Raw genomic sequence first — 13,755 nt, 5'->3', positions numbered from 1 at the left:
GGATCACAGAGGGCCTGCATGGTGTAGCGTGGGCCGTTTGTGCCTGAGGTCTTGCACTTGCATGTGGCTGCTGGGGGTCAAGATGCGGCCTGTCCCCTTCATTAAGCCTGCTCCCCCACCCCAAGTGAGGAGCCATTGACCTTGAGTGTTTAGGGACTGAAGAACGCGAGAATCCACATTTCAATGGACCAAAACCCCCGAACCCCAAACAGAGAAGTCACTTTTCCAAACACTGAGACACTGCTCCCTTCATTTGTAGGTTGCCAATGCACTATGGGCTATATATACAAAATTTAGGGATTGCGATTTCCCAATGTACAAAATAAAGATTTACAAAATAGTGATTCCTAATGAGTTCGCAAATAGACCTACCTCATGAATATTGAGGTAGGTCGCAATTTATGACCCATTAGGAATCGCGGCCATCAGAGGGATGGTGGCCTGCTGAGATTGCGTTTTAGCCCACTGCCTGCTCTTAAAAAATATTTGATTCAACATTCACAAAGGGGAGGAGGCCCTTTGGGACCCCTTCCCATATGCAAATGGGTACCACCAGCTTTGAGGAGTAGGGAAAAAATGAATATTTTGCAACTGTAATATGGTCGCAAAGCGTCCATACAAACCACTGCAATTCTGTATTTTGAAGGGACACCCTTAACACGCCTCTTCCAAATACTAAAAGCCCAAACATAAATTGCGATTCCGTAACGTGTTAACCTATTGTAATTTGTGATTTGTACATATGTAAAAGCATTTCTGTGGTTGGAAAACGGCCATATTCTGTGAATGAGGCAGTTTCCGACCCTAGCAATGATTTGTACATATGGCCCTATATTTTCTATTCCCAATTTGTTTTCTGCTTCTTTTGTGTTCCTGCTCAGTAGGATCGTGACTTGTAAAGTCCTGAAAATCTCCTGAACAGTAACACATTTGTAGTCAGTGAATTGTTTTCTTCCATTTTACAGACTTGTGATTGGTTAGCTGTTTTGAACATTGCTTGAAGGATGCCATCAGTTGGGTAACTGACTTGCTGTTGTTTTGTAGTTTTTAATTTTCAGAATTACGCTGGTGGTGTTCACAGTCCTTTACTAATCGCGAACAGTATAAAGTGCTAATAGCCAGGGGCCTGGTTTCACACTGTATTGTGTTGAATTGTCGTTTAATTGTGTATTGTGCTTTCTATTTTTAGATAGCCATTTCTGGTGTAAATTTGTGTGTATATCTTTTTTGTTTCAAATCTGTTTATTGAAACTAACAGAGAATAACATACATTTAGAGACAATGCGCCCCATCAACAAAGCACCAATGAAAACCATCAGCACTCAATGTGAGTGTCAAGACATTACAGATAGAGGAGAAGCAGTAGAACAAGCTTCAGGAGAAAATACCTTTTCCCTTGCACCCATATCACGGAGGACGGGAAGTAATCCCAAGCTAGGAACCAGGCAGCTCACCCTTGAACCTCCTGGAGGATACAGGCTAGACCCCCTTCCCTCCCTCCTGTAACAGGCGGATCCAATTGGAGGCAGATGGCATCATGAAAAGATTGCAGAGACTTGTCCAAAGCAATATTACTAAATGGCGCATATAATACAACATAATATATAAGTATATAATTAAGACCTCTGACCCTCTGGAGTAAGACCTCCGACCCTCGGTCTAGGTCCACTCTCTCCCCGAAGCTCTGCTGTGCCGTCTCTTACCTCCAGACCCCGACCTCCTCCTTGGGAGCTTTGAGGCTGCTGTCCGCTCCTGCGCCTGCTGCCCACTCCAACTGGGACCAGACTGTCTGCAACCACCGTAACCTTTCTCAGCCATTTTGTTTCTTAATTTTTCCCTGTTGTGCCACTGTTATTGTGCCCATCTGTGTCTTGCTCTAATTCCACCACTGTTTTTATTTTCTCGTGCCTGCCTGTTCATTTCGCCTTTTGCCGCTGCTGCCCCTGCGGCCTCCTCCGGAATTCCTCCGCTCCCGCCTCCCAGCCTCTCCTCCCTCCCACCTCCCCTACTTAATGGCAGCTGCTGCGCGGTCGCGCCAATGGCGCGCCGAAGGTTCACTAAAGGTAAGCCCGTCTGCACCCATCCGCGACCCAACCGCGGCCAGCGCCAGGAACCCTGGACCTCCCACTACCCATCGCTACGACACCACCACCCTCCTCACACTCAACCCTGGAAGACTTAGAGAATGCCAACAGGCCTTGCCGAACACGACCCACGGCCAGTTATCCTGCCTCCACTGCCACCAGACCCTCCCATCCACCCCAGCCTCCAACACCGCCAGCGACACCTCCTCAATGTACGCTCCGTACACAAACACGCCATGGAAATCTGGAACCTACTCGACTCTTTCTTGCCTGACATCACCTTATTCACAGAGACCTGGACCAACGCATCCTCCGACATCAGCACTGCCATCCCAGACGGATACAAGATCCAGAGGAAAGACTGCCCCATCCACCGAGGAGAGGGCCTCGCCATCGCTCACAAGAGCACCCTCGCCTCACCACCTCCAGCGAAACCTTCCCCTCTGCCGAACACCTGCACTTCCTGAGCCAGACCACCCTAAAGCCACACTCTGAGGAACCCTCGTCTACAGACCCCCTGGCCCCCCGAACACCCTTCACCACCACCATCACCGACTTCATCGCACCCCACGCCATCGCCTCAACAAATTACATAAGCATTGGAGATCTGAACTTCCACCTCGACAACCCCAGCGACCCCAACTCCACTATCCTTCGTGACAACCTCGCCAGCATCGGACTTAAACAACTCGTCAACACACCGACCCACAGAGCAGGACACACCCTCGACCCCATCTTCGAAGCAGGAAACAGCATCCAGTTCAGCCACACAACGCAGCCGCCATGGACCGACCACCACTGCGTACACTTCACCATCAACAAACCCAAGGCAACCAAACCGGCCCCACGCCCACCACGAAGGAACTGGAGCAAGGTTACCGACGAGCAAATTAACTCCACCCTCACCTGATACAACCACACCTGGGCACCCAACGCAAACAAGGCAGCCAGAGAACTCCACACCTGGATCTCCGACTGTGCAGACGAGCTCGCCTCGCTACGCAACCCCAACAGACAATGCCCCAGGAAAGCCGCCTGGTTCACCACCGCTCTCCAAGAAGCCAGACGCACCTGCAGACGCCTGTAGAAGGACTGGAAAAACACCAAGACAACCGAAAACCACACCACCTACAAGGACACCATGACGGACTACCACAACCAGATCAGAGCCACCAAGAGGAACTTCATCCACAACAAAATCCTGACCAACTCCAAGGAACTTTTCAGTGTCAACTAAGAATTCACCACCCCACGCAGCGAAGCCACCGACATCACCCCATCCGAAGACCTCTGTGACAAGCTTGGAACCTATTTCCACCTCAAGATCAAAAACCTCTATGACAACTTCATCGACCATCCACCAGGTGCCACAGACGGCCCCCCACTCCCCAGAAACACCAGCCAGCCCACCATCTCCAACTGGACACCGATCACGGCCGAAGGCACCACCTCGACCATGAAAAGCATCCACCTGGGGACTCCCACCGACCCCTAACCCCCTCACATCTACCACAGAGCCGCGGCTGCCATCGCACGTGAACTACAACGCACCATCAACACCACCTTCAAAACAGGCACCTTCCCAGATGACTGGAAGCACGCAGAAGTCAGACCTCTGCTCAAGAAGCCCACAGCTGACCCCACCGACCTCAAGAACTATCGGCCCATCACGCTCCTCCCCTTCGCAGCCAAAGTTGCAGAGAAAACAGTTAACAGGAAACTGACACGATTCATTGAAGAGAACGCCGTCCTCGACCCGTCCAAATCCGGATTCCGAAGCAACCACAGCACAGAGACCGCCCTACTTGCCGCCACAGATGACATCCGCACCCTCCCAGACCAAGGCCACTCCGCAGCCCTCATCCTACTCCACCTATCAGCGGCCTTCGACACCGTTTCCCACCGTACACTAGTCGCCAGACTACACGACGCAGGCATACAAGGAACAGCCCAGGACTGGTTCCGATCATTCCTCACCGGAAGAAGCCAAAGGATCAGACTCCCACCCTTCCTCTCCGACCCCACAAAAATCACCTGCGGAGTCCCACAGGGTTCATCCCTGAGCCCCACCCTCTTCAACATCTACGTGGCCCTCCTCGCAGCCATCGTCCGACAACACGGCCTCAACATCGTATCCTATGCAGAACGACACCCAGCTCATCCTCTCCCTCACCAAAGACCCCACCACTGCCAAACTCACCTTCCAGAAAGGAATGCAAGACATTGCAGTCTGGATGACCAACAGCTGCCTGAAGCTCAACGCCGAGAAGACAGAAGTCCTCGTCCTCTGTACCACCCCTTCTGCATGGGACAGCACCTGGTGGCCAACCACCCTCGGAAGCCCACCTACCCCCACAGACCACGCCAAGAACCCCGGCATCGTACTCGACTCATCACTCACTATGAACTGACAGGTCAACGCCGTCACCTCCAGCTGCTTTAACATCCTCCGCAAGACCTTCAAGTGGATCCCCCCTGAGTCAAGGAAGACAGTCACCCACGCATTCATCACCAGCAGACTGGACTATGGAAACACACTCTACGCCGGCATCAACAAGTCCCTACTCCGCAAACTCCAGACAATACAGAACACCGCCGCCAGACTCATCCTCCGCATCCCCCGACATGAACACATCAGTCAACACCTACGAAGTCTCCACTGGCTCCCTGTGGAGAAAAGAGTCACTTTCAAAATCCTCACTCACGCCTACAAATGCCTACACAACAACTGACCCAAATAACTCGACGACAGAATCAACTTCCACGTACCCAAAAGAAACCTCAGGTCTTCCAACCTCGCACTGGCCGAAACCCCGCGAATCCACAGAGCCAGAGCAGGTGGAAGATCCTTCTCTCACATTGCAGCCAAGACCTGGAACGAGCTACCGTCAGACATCAGACGCGCCGCCTCCCTGAACACCTTCAGGAAGACCCTCAAGACCTGGCTCTTCAGCTAAACAAATCTGCGGACCTTCCCCTCAGCGCCTTGAAACCCTCACGGGTGAGTAGCACGCTTACAATTCCCTGATTGATTGATTGAACCTGCTCCCCTGGGTCACGTGATAAACAACTTGACACTTCAACTTGAGCAATTGCTGGGGCTCATTTCCCATATTAAACAAGAAAGAGGGGAGAAATAAAACGAGAAAGATAAAAAAAAAAGGAAGAAGGGAGGGAACCAAGAGGGGGGCAAATAGTGGCCAATCACATACCCTTATGAGAGAACAGGAAGAAGCATCCTAACAGTATCTCGTACCAGGGATGGGTTAGGGGATCTAGGATAGAGGAGTAGGGGAGTCTTCTCCTATGGGGACAGTCAATCGGCGGTGTCTTGTCGGTGGCCCCTCACATAAGGGAGCAAGGCATCGTCAAACAGTTGCAAAGCTTGAAGTCTAGGAGGGACTAATCTGGAGTGCTCCATCTTAGAGAAGTGGTTGCCAAGCGCGAGTGAACTTAGCTTCTGCGTGTTTAAGACGTGCAGTAAGCAATTCAAGGGCTAAAACCTGCCATAGACGGAGGAACCAAGTGGCCACTGTGGAGGGTGGGGTTTCTTCCAAAACAACGCTATGGACTGCCTGGCTGCTCCCAGCATCTGTAGTATTAAACACCAGTCTGAATAGTTCATGGCCGTTAAGGTCGGGGGCCTAATGCCTAGCAGCGTAATCATCAGGGAAGCGGGGATAGGAAACCCCACCACGTCTTATATATGGCTGGGAATCTCCTTCTAGAACATTTCCAAATTAATGCAGGACCACCAGATGTGGAGGAAGTCTCCTCTATCAGCCTGACATCTCCAGCATGTCTTGGGGACATTTTGCAGCATCTGATGTAGTCGAACCGGGGTAAAGTACCAGCGGGACATGAGCTTGTAGGTTTATTCGCGTTGCGCAGTGCTACGGTAGATTTTTGGTATTTCCTGCCATAGCCGTGCCCAGCTCTCAGGGTCTATGTCCTCTCCCAAGTTTAAGTACCATTGCTTTTGATAAGTGTGAGGTAGGGGTTGTTGTAAGTGTTGCAAGACAGAATAAGGTGCGTGAAATCAGTACCCGCGACCCTTCGAACTGGCGCACTAGAGTTTCAAACGGCATGAGCTTTCTAGTGGCTCCTTGAGTATATGCCGGTGCTAGCAGCCAATGACGTAGCTGGTAATACTGCATCCGTGCCCCCTCTGGAAGGTGGAAGGATCGTTTGCATTGATCAAACAAAAGTAATTTGTCCTCGTGAAACATGACTTGGATAACGTGGCATTCACCATCAGACCACGCTGTAAATGCCCACGGTTGCACTGAGAGGGGAAACATGAGGTTACGCGTAATGGGGGTATTAGGAGAAGAGAAGGTTGTCAGGTTACGAGAGACGGACAATTTGTCCCATATCTCCAGCACTGTGTTAGTAGGGATAGCAATATATGCACTACGGGATCGAGTTCCACAATAGAGCCAAGCTAAGTCCCATAGGGGCCTGCAAGAGACCGCGCGATCATTGTAAAACCAATGTTTCTCGCTCTCGCGAACCCCCCATTCTGAGATATACCGAAGATGGCAGGCCCAATAATACTCCAACAGATTAGGGCACGCAAGACCGCCTCGATACCAAGGCAGCATCAGAATCCTATTAGAGAAACGCGTGCGCGACCGCCCACATATGAAGGAGGTAAAATCTCACTGAAGGAAGAGGATGTCAGCTTGGGGTATTGGGGTTGGGAGAGATTGAAATAGGCATAAGATCTTCGGAAGAAGCGACATTTTTATAGCATATGCGTCCCAGCCATGCAAGAGAAAGACCCCTCCAACTAGATAGTTCTTCCCGCATCGCCCCCCTAAGTCTAGGCCAGTTAGCCAATGTCCAAGAAGAGAGAGAGGGGGTCAGATCTAACCCCAGATATCTAATTGACTTGTCCGACCATTGAAGGGGGAGCAAACCCTGAAGAGCTTAAAATTCCGAGATCAAGAGGGTGAGATTAAGAGCATGTGATTTAGCAAGGTTTATCCTAAGATGCCATCAGCCTAGAGATCATCATAGGGCCCACGCCCACCCTATGCAGTACCTCCCCGGAGAAAGCGCCAGTCCATGCGATCAAAGGCTTTCTCAGCGTCCAAGGACACTAGACAAGCCGGTATTCCTCTAATCTGTACCTTTTTCACTATATGGATCAAACCCGGAAGATGAAGGACAAGCCGGTTTGCCAGGCTCTTGGTGTAGATCTTAGCGTCAGTATTTAAGAGCGCAATAGGACGGTATGATTGAGGAAGACCTTGGTCCTTCCCAGGTTTAGGGACAAGAACTATTTCTGCTTCCGCCATAGTTGGAGTAAGACCCGAGACCTCCGTAAAGCTGTTAAAAAGATGTAGTAAATGTTCCCGCAGTTGTGGATAAAAAAAACAGTAGAAAGTCAAGGGAAGGCCATCAGGTCCTGCGGTTTTCCCCACCAGAAGCTGCTTCAGAGCCTTCGCAATTTCCTCCTGCGTAATGGGCTCCTCCATCAAGTCCTTATAATGAGCACTAATAGTGTCTAACGGGCAAGAATGTAAGAACTCAGTGATTGCCTCCAGGGGGCATGGAGCGCCCGCATAGAGTGTCCTATAAAAATCCAAGAGGACCACAGATTTATCCAGCTCAGAGATGTCCTAAGTATCATCCGGACATTTGAGTTTGGCTATAAGCGCCCGCGCAATCCGAGCCCGAAGGTGCCGCGCCAGACTTTTCCCCACTTTGTCCCCACCCACATAATATGTTTGTTTAATCCTAGTTCTTGAAGGGTATTTTTTAACATATTTAAGCAAGGGAATGGCTTGCACATTAGTTTGGTTCAAACTGTTATCCACTATCCTACGTGTGAAGTTCACTTCCGGTGTTATCCATAGCTTGACCCATAACAGGATGGAAGTCAAGCCTACCAGGTCTTCTAGGAAACCCAACCCCACTTCATAGATTGGGTATAAGGCTTGCAATAGATCTGGGAAATCCTAAAAGCCCTGCCTTGTGTGTTATTGTTCCTTGTGTCTTTTGTACAGGTCGTTGGGAGGGAGAGGGATTTGTTGGGTTGTTTATTACCTTGGATAATAATAGTCCAGGGATTCAAGCGGTCATTTAGATGGCATTCCACAATTTACTAGGGATATGACAGCACGATAACCCCCTTCCAAGAATTATCTTTACTGGTATGACGACGGAGGAACTCTACAGTACGTTCATTCTGCATTGTAAGCTGGATGTGACGTATTCTTCTACTTCAATCTAGAGGTGTTTTGTCGCTGATTGCACTTCGGTTGTGCATTAAATACATCCCTTGCTGTTGCAGATGACTGATCATGTTGTGTTGCTGTTTTCTCTTTGCCAGTGGTCAAAGTTTAACAGTTACTATTTGAGATTGCTTCCAAAAGTAAGTGCTGTGGCAAGGAAATTGAGCGTCTTGGTATAGACTGAACTGATACCTGAGATTGCTTCTTCTTTGTCACAGTCATTGCGTTCTCTCCCATCACCATCGTCCCCTGGAGATACTGTATTGGTAGATACCAACGGAGGTTTGAGATGCATCTACTTGTATGGCAATGCAAAGATGGAGCAGATTTGTCTTTACAATTAACATAGACATACACATTGGTACGGTAGGGATAGGCAAGCTTTCTGTTTCCATGCCGTGGATGCATTTCACATGCTATCCATGAGACAGTGTTGGATAGAGACTCTGTAATGACGATTTCTGTAATCAGTGAGGATTACGGCAGTGCTTAATTTGTGCCGGTGGTTTACGGTGCTTAGCACCGGCTCTGATTTAACAGGGCTGGGGCTATTGAATTTTTCTCCCCTGTGAGATGGGCCAAGCAATTATCAAAAATAAATGTTCTGTCCTGCTTCGGTTGCATGTTTGTCTGGTATTTCCAGAGGGTGGCCCACCCAGGTCCAGGCACAATCTTGGGTGTGACTAGATTGTGTCATGCACAGTCACTGTAAATTGCATGTGCGTCGTGTGGTAGGATAGGACCAATTTACCAGCACTGCCACACGTGGTAAGATGCCCGCTCCGCTGGAGATTGTTTTTGTCTGAGTATTGCCGTGCTTTATAACAGCCCAGGACATCTAGTGGGCAAGATCGTCCATGCCTGCAACAGAGTGGAATGTGATGAAGGGATAGCATCACTCGATGACGTCATGGTCCACAGAAAGATGTTCCCACAGAATGTAGAGCTGTCTTCACTCTTGCTCTGGGAGTCCTCGAGTTCACGTCTTTCTGAAGTCTTACAACACAGCGTCCTTCAGCACCAACACTGCAATCTGTGCAAGAACTGGTCATGCTTTTCATCAGAATTTCCTTTCTTGTTCTCCTGCTGCAGCTATTGCCCAAAGCCTTGCAAACGTCAACAGTACAGCTGAAGTGTAGGAGAATGTAGTTTTTTGTGTGCAGATTTATATAGATCGAACCCAACCCACAGGTATTGGAGTGCTTTATATAAGCACCAGTTACGTTTACACAAGGACACATACATTTTTGGGTAGGAACAGGGAGGTTATTTAAGGTTTTGAGGTGGGTGTTATAAAGGCTTAGGGGTAAGTAGCAAGTTGCAGCTTCAGCCAGTATTAGCTTTGCAATCAACTTTCCTTTTTATGTTTTTTTTTTTTTTTTAAAAAGCTCATGTGTATTGCTCAAACCTACAAGCCCTGTGGTACAATGAGATTTTGTGTACAAAGCCAGGAGTGAATGAATGTGTCAGACAAAATACTGAGAATCCCAGCTTCATTCAAATTGACATGCACACTGAATACTTCTACAAATGATGGGAGAAGGCTTGAGTTTCAGAAGGACTGATCAGGGACATCTTAAGGATTTAGCAGTCCCTGGGCCAAACGTATTTCGTGGGACCCTATTCAGAACAGTTTTGAATTTATGATCCAGTTTCAGCTCTTTCAGGCCCTCCTCAGCCAAGTCACTGACGGTGCCCAGGCATACTCTCCAAATTCTTAATGTGTTTACATATAATATTCAGGGATAGTGACGTGTGTTTTCAATATTGTAATACAGCAGCTGACTAATATTATTGTGAATAATCTTGGTGACCCTCTCCTGTTTTGAATATGTGACGTCTTGTTTCGATCTAAAAGAAACTTTATGGATATTACATGGTGTGTCTGATCAAAGGCCCTCAGTGCCTAGGACCATGTGATTAATCCCTCTGGTAAAGGTTTAAGGTCCGTCCCTGTGGTAAAGAGCCTGATGTGTGGCAAATGTCTGTATGGTAAAGTAAGTCACTGGGTTAAGAGGATCCTGCGTCTCCATTGTGTGTTAAACGGCCGAGTACCAGGTATTCACAAGCATTTCCAATGCAATAGGTCTTGCATTAATGATAGTTTGAGGTATTGGCATTGCAAATAATAATGCAACTCCAATAGCTCATACTTTCAGTAATGCGAGACCTATTGCATTGAAAAGGCATGCGTAGTGAGCCAGGAGCCTGCCTTGTATGTCTAGGTGCAGTACCGCAGGCTGCTCCTAGAGGTCCCTAGTGAGCAAGACACCAGGAGTGCATGTCTACAAAGTTGGAGTTATTGGCATTATAAATTATAAACGACCTAAACAGCAGACTTGTGAAAGCAGGACGAGCCAGGACTCTGAGAAGCTCTAACTCACTTCTTCTCATCCCTCCGAAATTGAAAAAGAAATCCACCCAGTCCCAATCCTTTTCGGGTAATGTACCTAGGCTGTGGAACGCTCTCCCTATTGAACTCAGATGCAACTCCTCCTTCTCCTGCTTCAAAAGGGAACTTAAACTCCATCTCCTCGACAAATACTTTACCGACAAAGCCAACTGAACCATACTCTGACAACCCGGTTGACTCTCCTTACTGCCTTGGCCATCAAGGACTGGTGGTTTGACCGACAGATTCACCTACCTAAGCCACCCCTAGACTCACCCCTCTAATGTATTGTCTCAAAATGTTTATTTTGGAATGCATATCTCATCATGTATACTTATACCATGTTGTAAAGTGCTCTGATACCCACGGGTCTAGCCTGTTCTATATAAAAACTTATAAAATAAACAATGTTTTTTACCTAGAAATGTTGCATGGTTCAGTACCATATGTGGCTAAAAGGGAATCTCTTTTGGTCACATATAGTACTGCACCCTGCAGAAAATATGGTAAATCCACTCTACCCATAATGCATTGCATGCAAGACAGTACTGCGAGTACATTCAAATAGCTATGTCCATATATCCAATTAATAGCTTTGAAATGTGACAAAAGAATCATTACATTAATTTCGGATTAGGTTGGAGCTGATGAAGGGAAATTTATAGACGGTCTCATATAAATGTGAGATGTTCTAGTGAGTGAAGTAACCACTGCCAGCCTAGCTTAGGACCAAGTGTTTGTTCTGCCTGAAGCCAATTAAGAAAATAGTGCCTTAAGGCGGTACTAATAAGGGACTACTAAACCTATTGTCCAATGAAAAGCCACCATTTACAAAGGACAGGGACAGGAGCCAATTAAAAAGATGGGCGGAAAGTGGGCAGAGCTTTATGCCCGAATCCTGAATACAGCATGTCTTGAAGAGACAGCGCAAGCGCTGCCTAGGCGAGACCTAAAAATGCATTGCGTGATGCATGGTCCCTTCCATGTGATAAATGTTCGTGTGGATAAAAGGTACCTTTTGTGCTGTAGGGTACCACTTGTAAAAGTGTGTTTCGAGTGTTGTGAAGTTTTACTTACTGTGCATCGGACAGACTGGCGTTAATACACCACATGCGCCTCGAGGTGCTGGGACCCACTGTATCCGTGCGGTGACATTACATCTGGCTTTTAGCAGTGCCAGTTGAGGATGTGTGTAGAGCCAGTAGAGTAAGTGTGTGGAGCCAAGATAGGAAGTGGGTGGAGTCAGGGGGGGAAGTAGGTGTGGCATCCTAAAAAAATAACTATCCTACAGATTAATCACTCATTACAGCAGTTACTTGTTCGGAAGTCAGTGCTCATATAACATTCATTACAAAATCAGATATACTGCCAAAAACGCTTCCATTTTGCATAAAGCTGCAGTGAGCCCTATGTCTGCACTCTTTCCAGCTCCTGGGAGCAGAATATTTGAGGGAGTGAAGCAGTTGCGTTTGTTTGGCATTATAATAAAAAGGTCGTTGAAGACCATGGAGCACATTTTACACCTAGAGGCGCGTATAGGCGCCCTGTTTGCTCACACACTAAAGTGTAAATAAGTTCTCCTAAGTTGTAATGCGAGGCAGATCTCTGCAGGCCGTGACTGCTTGTCTTCTGTCTTTCAGTGTAAGAAGAAACACACCCTGGTGTGCCCAGACTTTGCCAAGAAGGGCAGCTGCCCCAAAGGGTCCAAGTGTAAGCTGCAGCACCGCCAGCACAAGCGGCCGAGGAGACAACCCGAATCTAATGAGCACCTGGAGCAGTACAGGACTCCGAAGCAGGCGAAGCCCGGAGAGGGCACGTCCAGGTAAGACGAGGGGTGGAGGAGCGCCCTTCTTCCGTGGTATCATACCTCAATTTTACATGTCTACTCCTTTAGACTCCTTACCTGTGACATCTTCATACTGGAAACACTGTTCAATCACTACATTGGTAGGAATACCATGCAGGGCCTGTAGCATCATACACATACTGTAATCAGGCCTTCCTTCCCCACCACACACCCCACCCAACACGCGCACAAACAGTAGGTTACTGAGGGTGACTCCAGATGTGTTTGAGAAGAAACACTGTAGTGCTCCAAGAGAGGACCATGGGTTGAGTTGCACTCTGCGCTTGAACAATGGTCACCGACTCGTTTGTGCCTGAGCCTTCTTTCTCCACTTTTGTGCCGAATCAAGCTTTGACAACGTGGGTTGTGTCACCCAAATTAAAAACATAAAGGTGCATCATCCCTTGGGGGAGTTTTGAGAATTTATATCACAGAGGGTACTTGACATAATTATTGTAGCACATTCAATTTAGTGAAGTCTTTACTACCACAGCAGTCACATCTTAGTGACATTTTCACGATTCCTGCAGCAGACTTGTAATTACTTCTAGTGCTTTACCTGTAGAAGCAGATGGAGCAAAAGGTCCCTGTCCGCTTCAGGACGTTGGTAATAGCCTACGCTCAAAATCTTGTGGCTACCCTCTGTGCCTTCTGTAAGGTCCTTGAAGGCCAACCAGGCCTCAAAAGAAGTACATTAGATTTGGATTCTTGTGTATGCTGCCATAAACCAGGTCCTGCTATTGTGTCTCAGTGATCCATGGTCCATAAGTCTCTGATCTTTATGACCCCTCCAGCCACCCTGCCACTACAGATCTCGGAGGAGGAGTACTTTGCACTAGTTCCTTTGATGCAACTCCTAGCACCGGGATTTGAGGAGTCACTGTGGGTGCTAGCAGTCCATCACTCCAGGACTCCATGCGTTTGGGGTTATCCCTTGGTTGTCCACCTGCCAGGGGAAGTGAACTGATTGGCGGGTGAGTCAGACTCTTCTGGTATCATAAGACTAGGTGCAGCTCGTCCAGCATTGCCTTAGATCTTCCCACCAATCACACCTCTTCTCAGACCTAAGTGTAGGCTATTGCTCATCTTCAAAAGGAGGCCATGGAGGCCAGATATCTTATAACATGGAAAATGTGTAAGTGAAATGGCCTTTCCCTCTGGCAAGTCAGTTCCAGTGCCGTCACAGCCAGG

At 48.1% G+C, this 13,755-nt stretch overlaps 1 protein-coding gene across 1 annotated transcript in view; it reads left to right on the top strand.

Moving 5' to 3' along the window:
• The window catches only part of ZC3H3 (zinc finger CCCH-type containing 3), a 1,788,705-nt gene that overhangs the window by 1,511,644 nt on the left and 263,306 nt on the right, over nucleotides 1–13,755 (top strand). The window contains exon 10 of the mRNA XM_085604688.1: nucleotides 12,359–12,540. Within this exon, the coding sequence (XP_085460814.1) occupies nucleotides 12,359–12,540 (182 nt within the window). The remainder of the gene's footprint in view (nucleotides 1–12,358; nucleotides 12,541–13,755) is intronic.

The sequence above is a fragment of the Triturus cristatus genome, chromosome 5_1, assembly GCF_964204655.1.
Source record: "Triturus cristatus chromosome 5_1, aTriCri1.1, whole genome shotgun sequence".
In the NCBI taxonomy this organism is placed as follows: Eukaryota; Metazoa; Chordata; class Amphibia; order Caudata; family Salamandridae; genus Triturus; species Triturus cristatus.
This window is presented reverse-complemented; position numbering and strand designations above follow the sequence as displayed.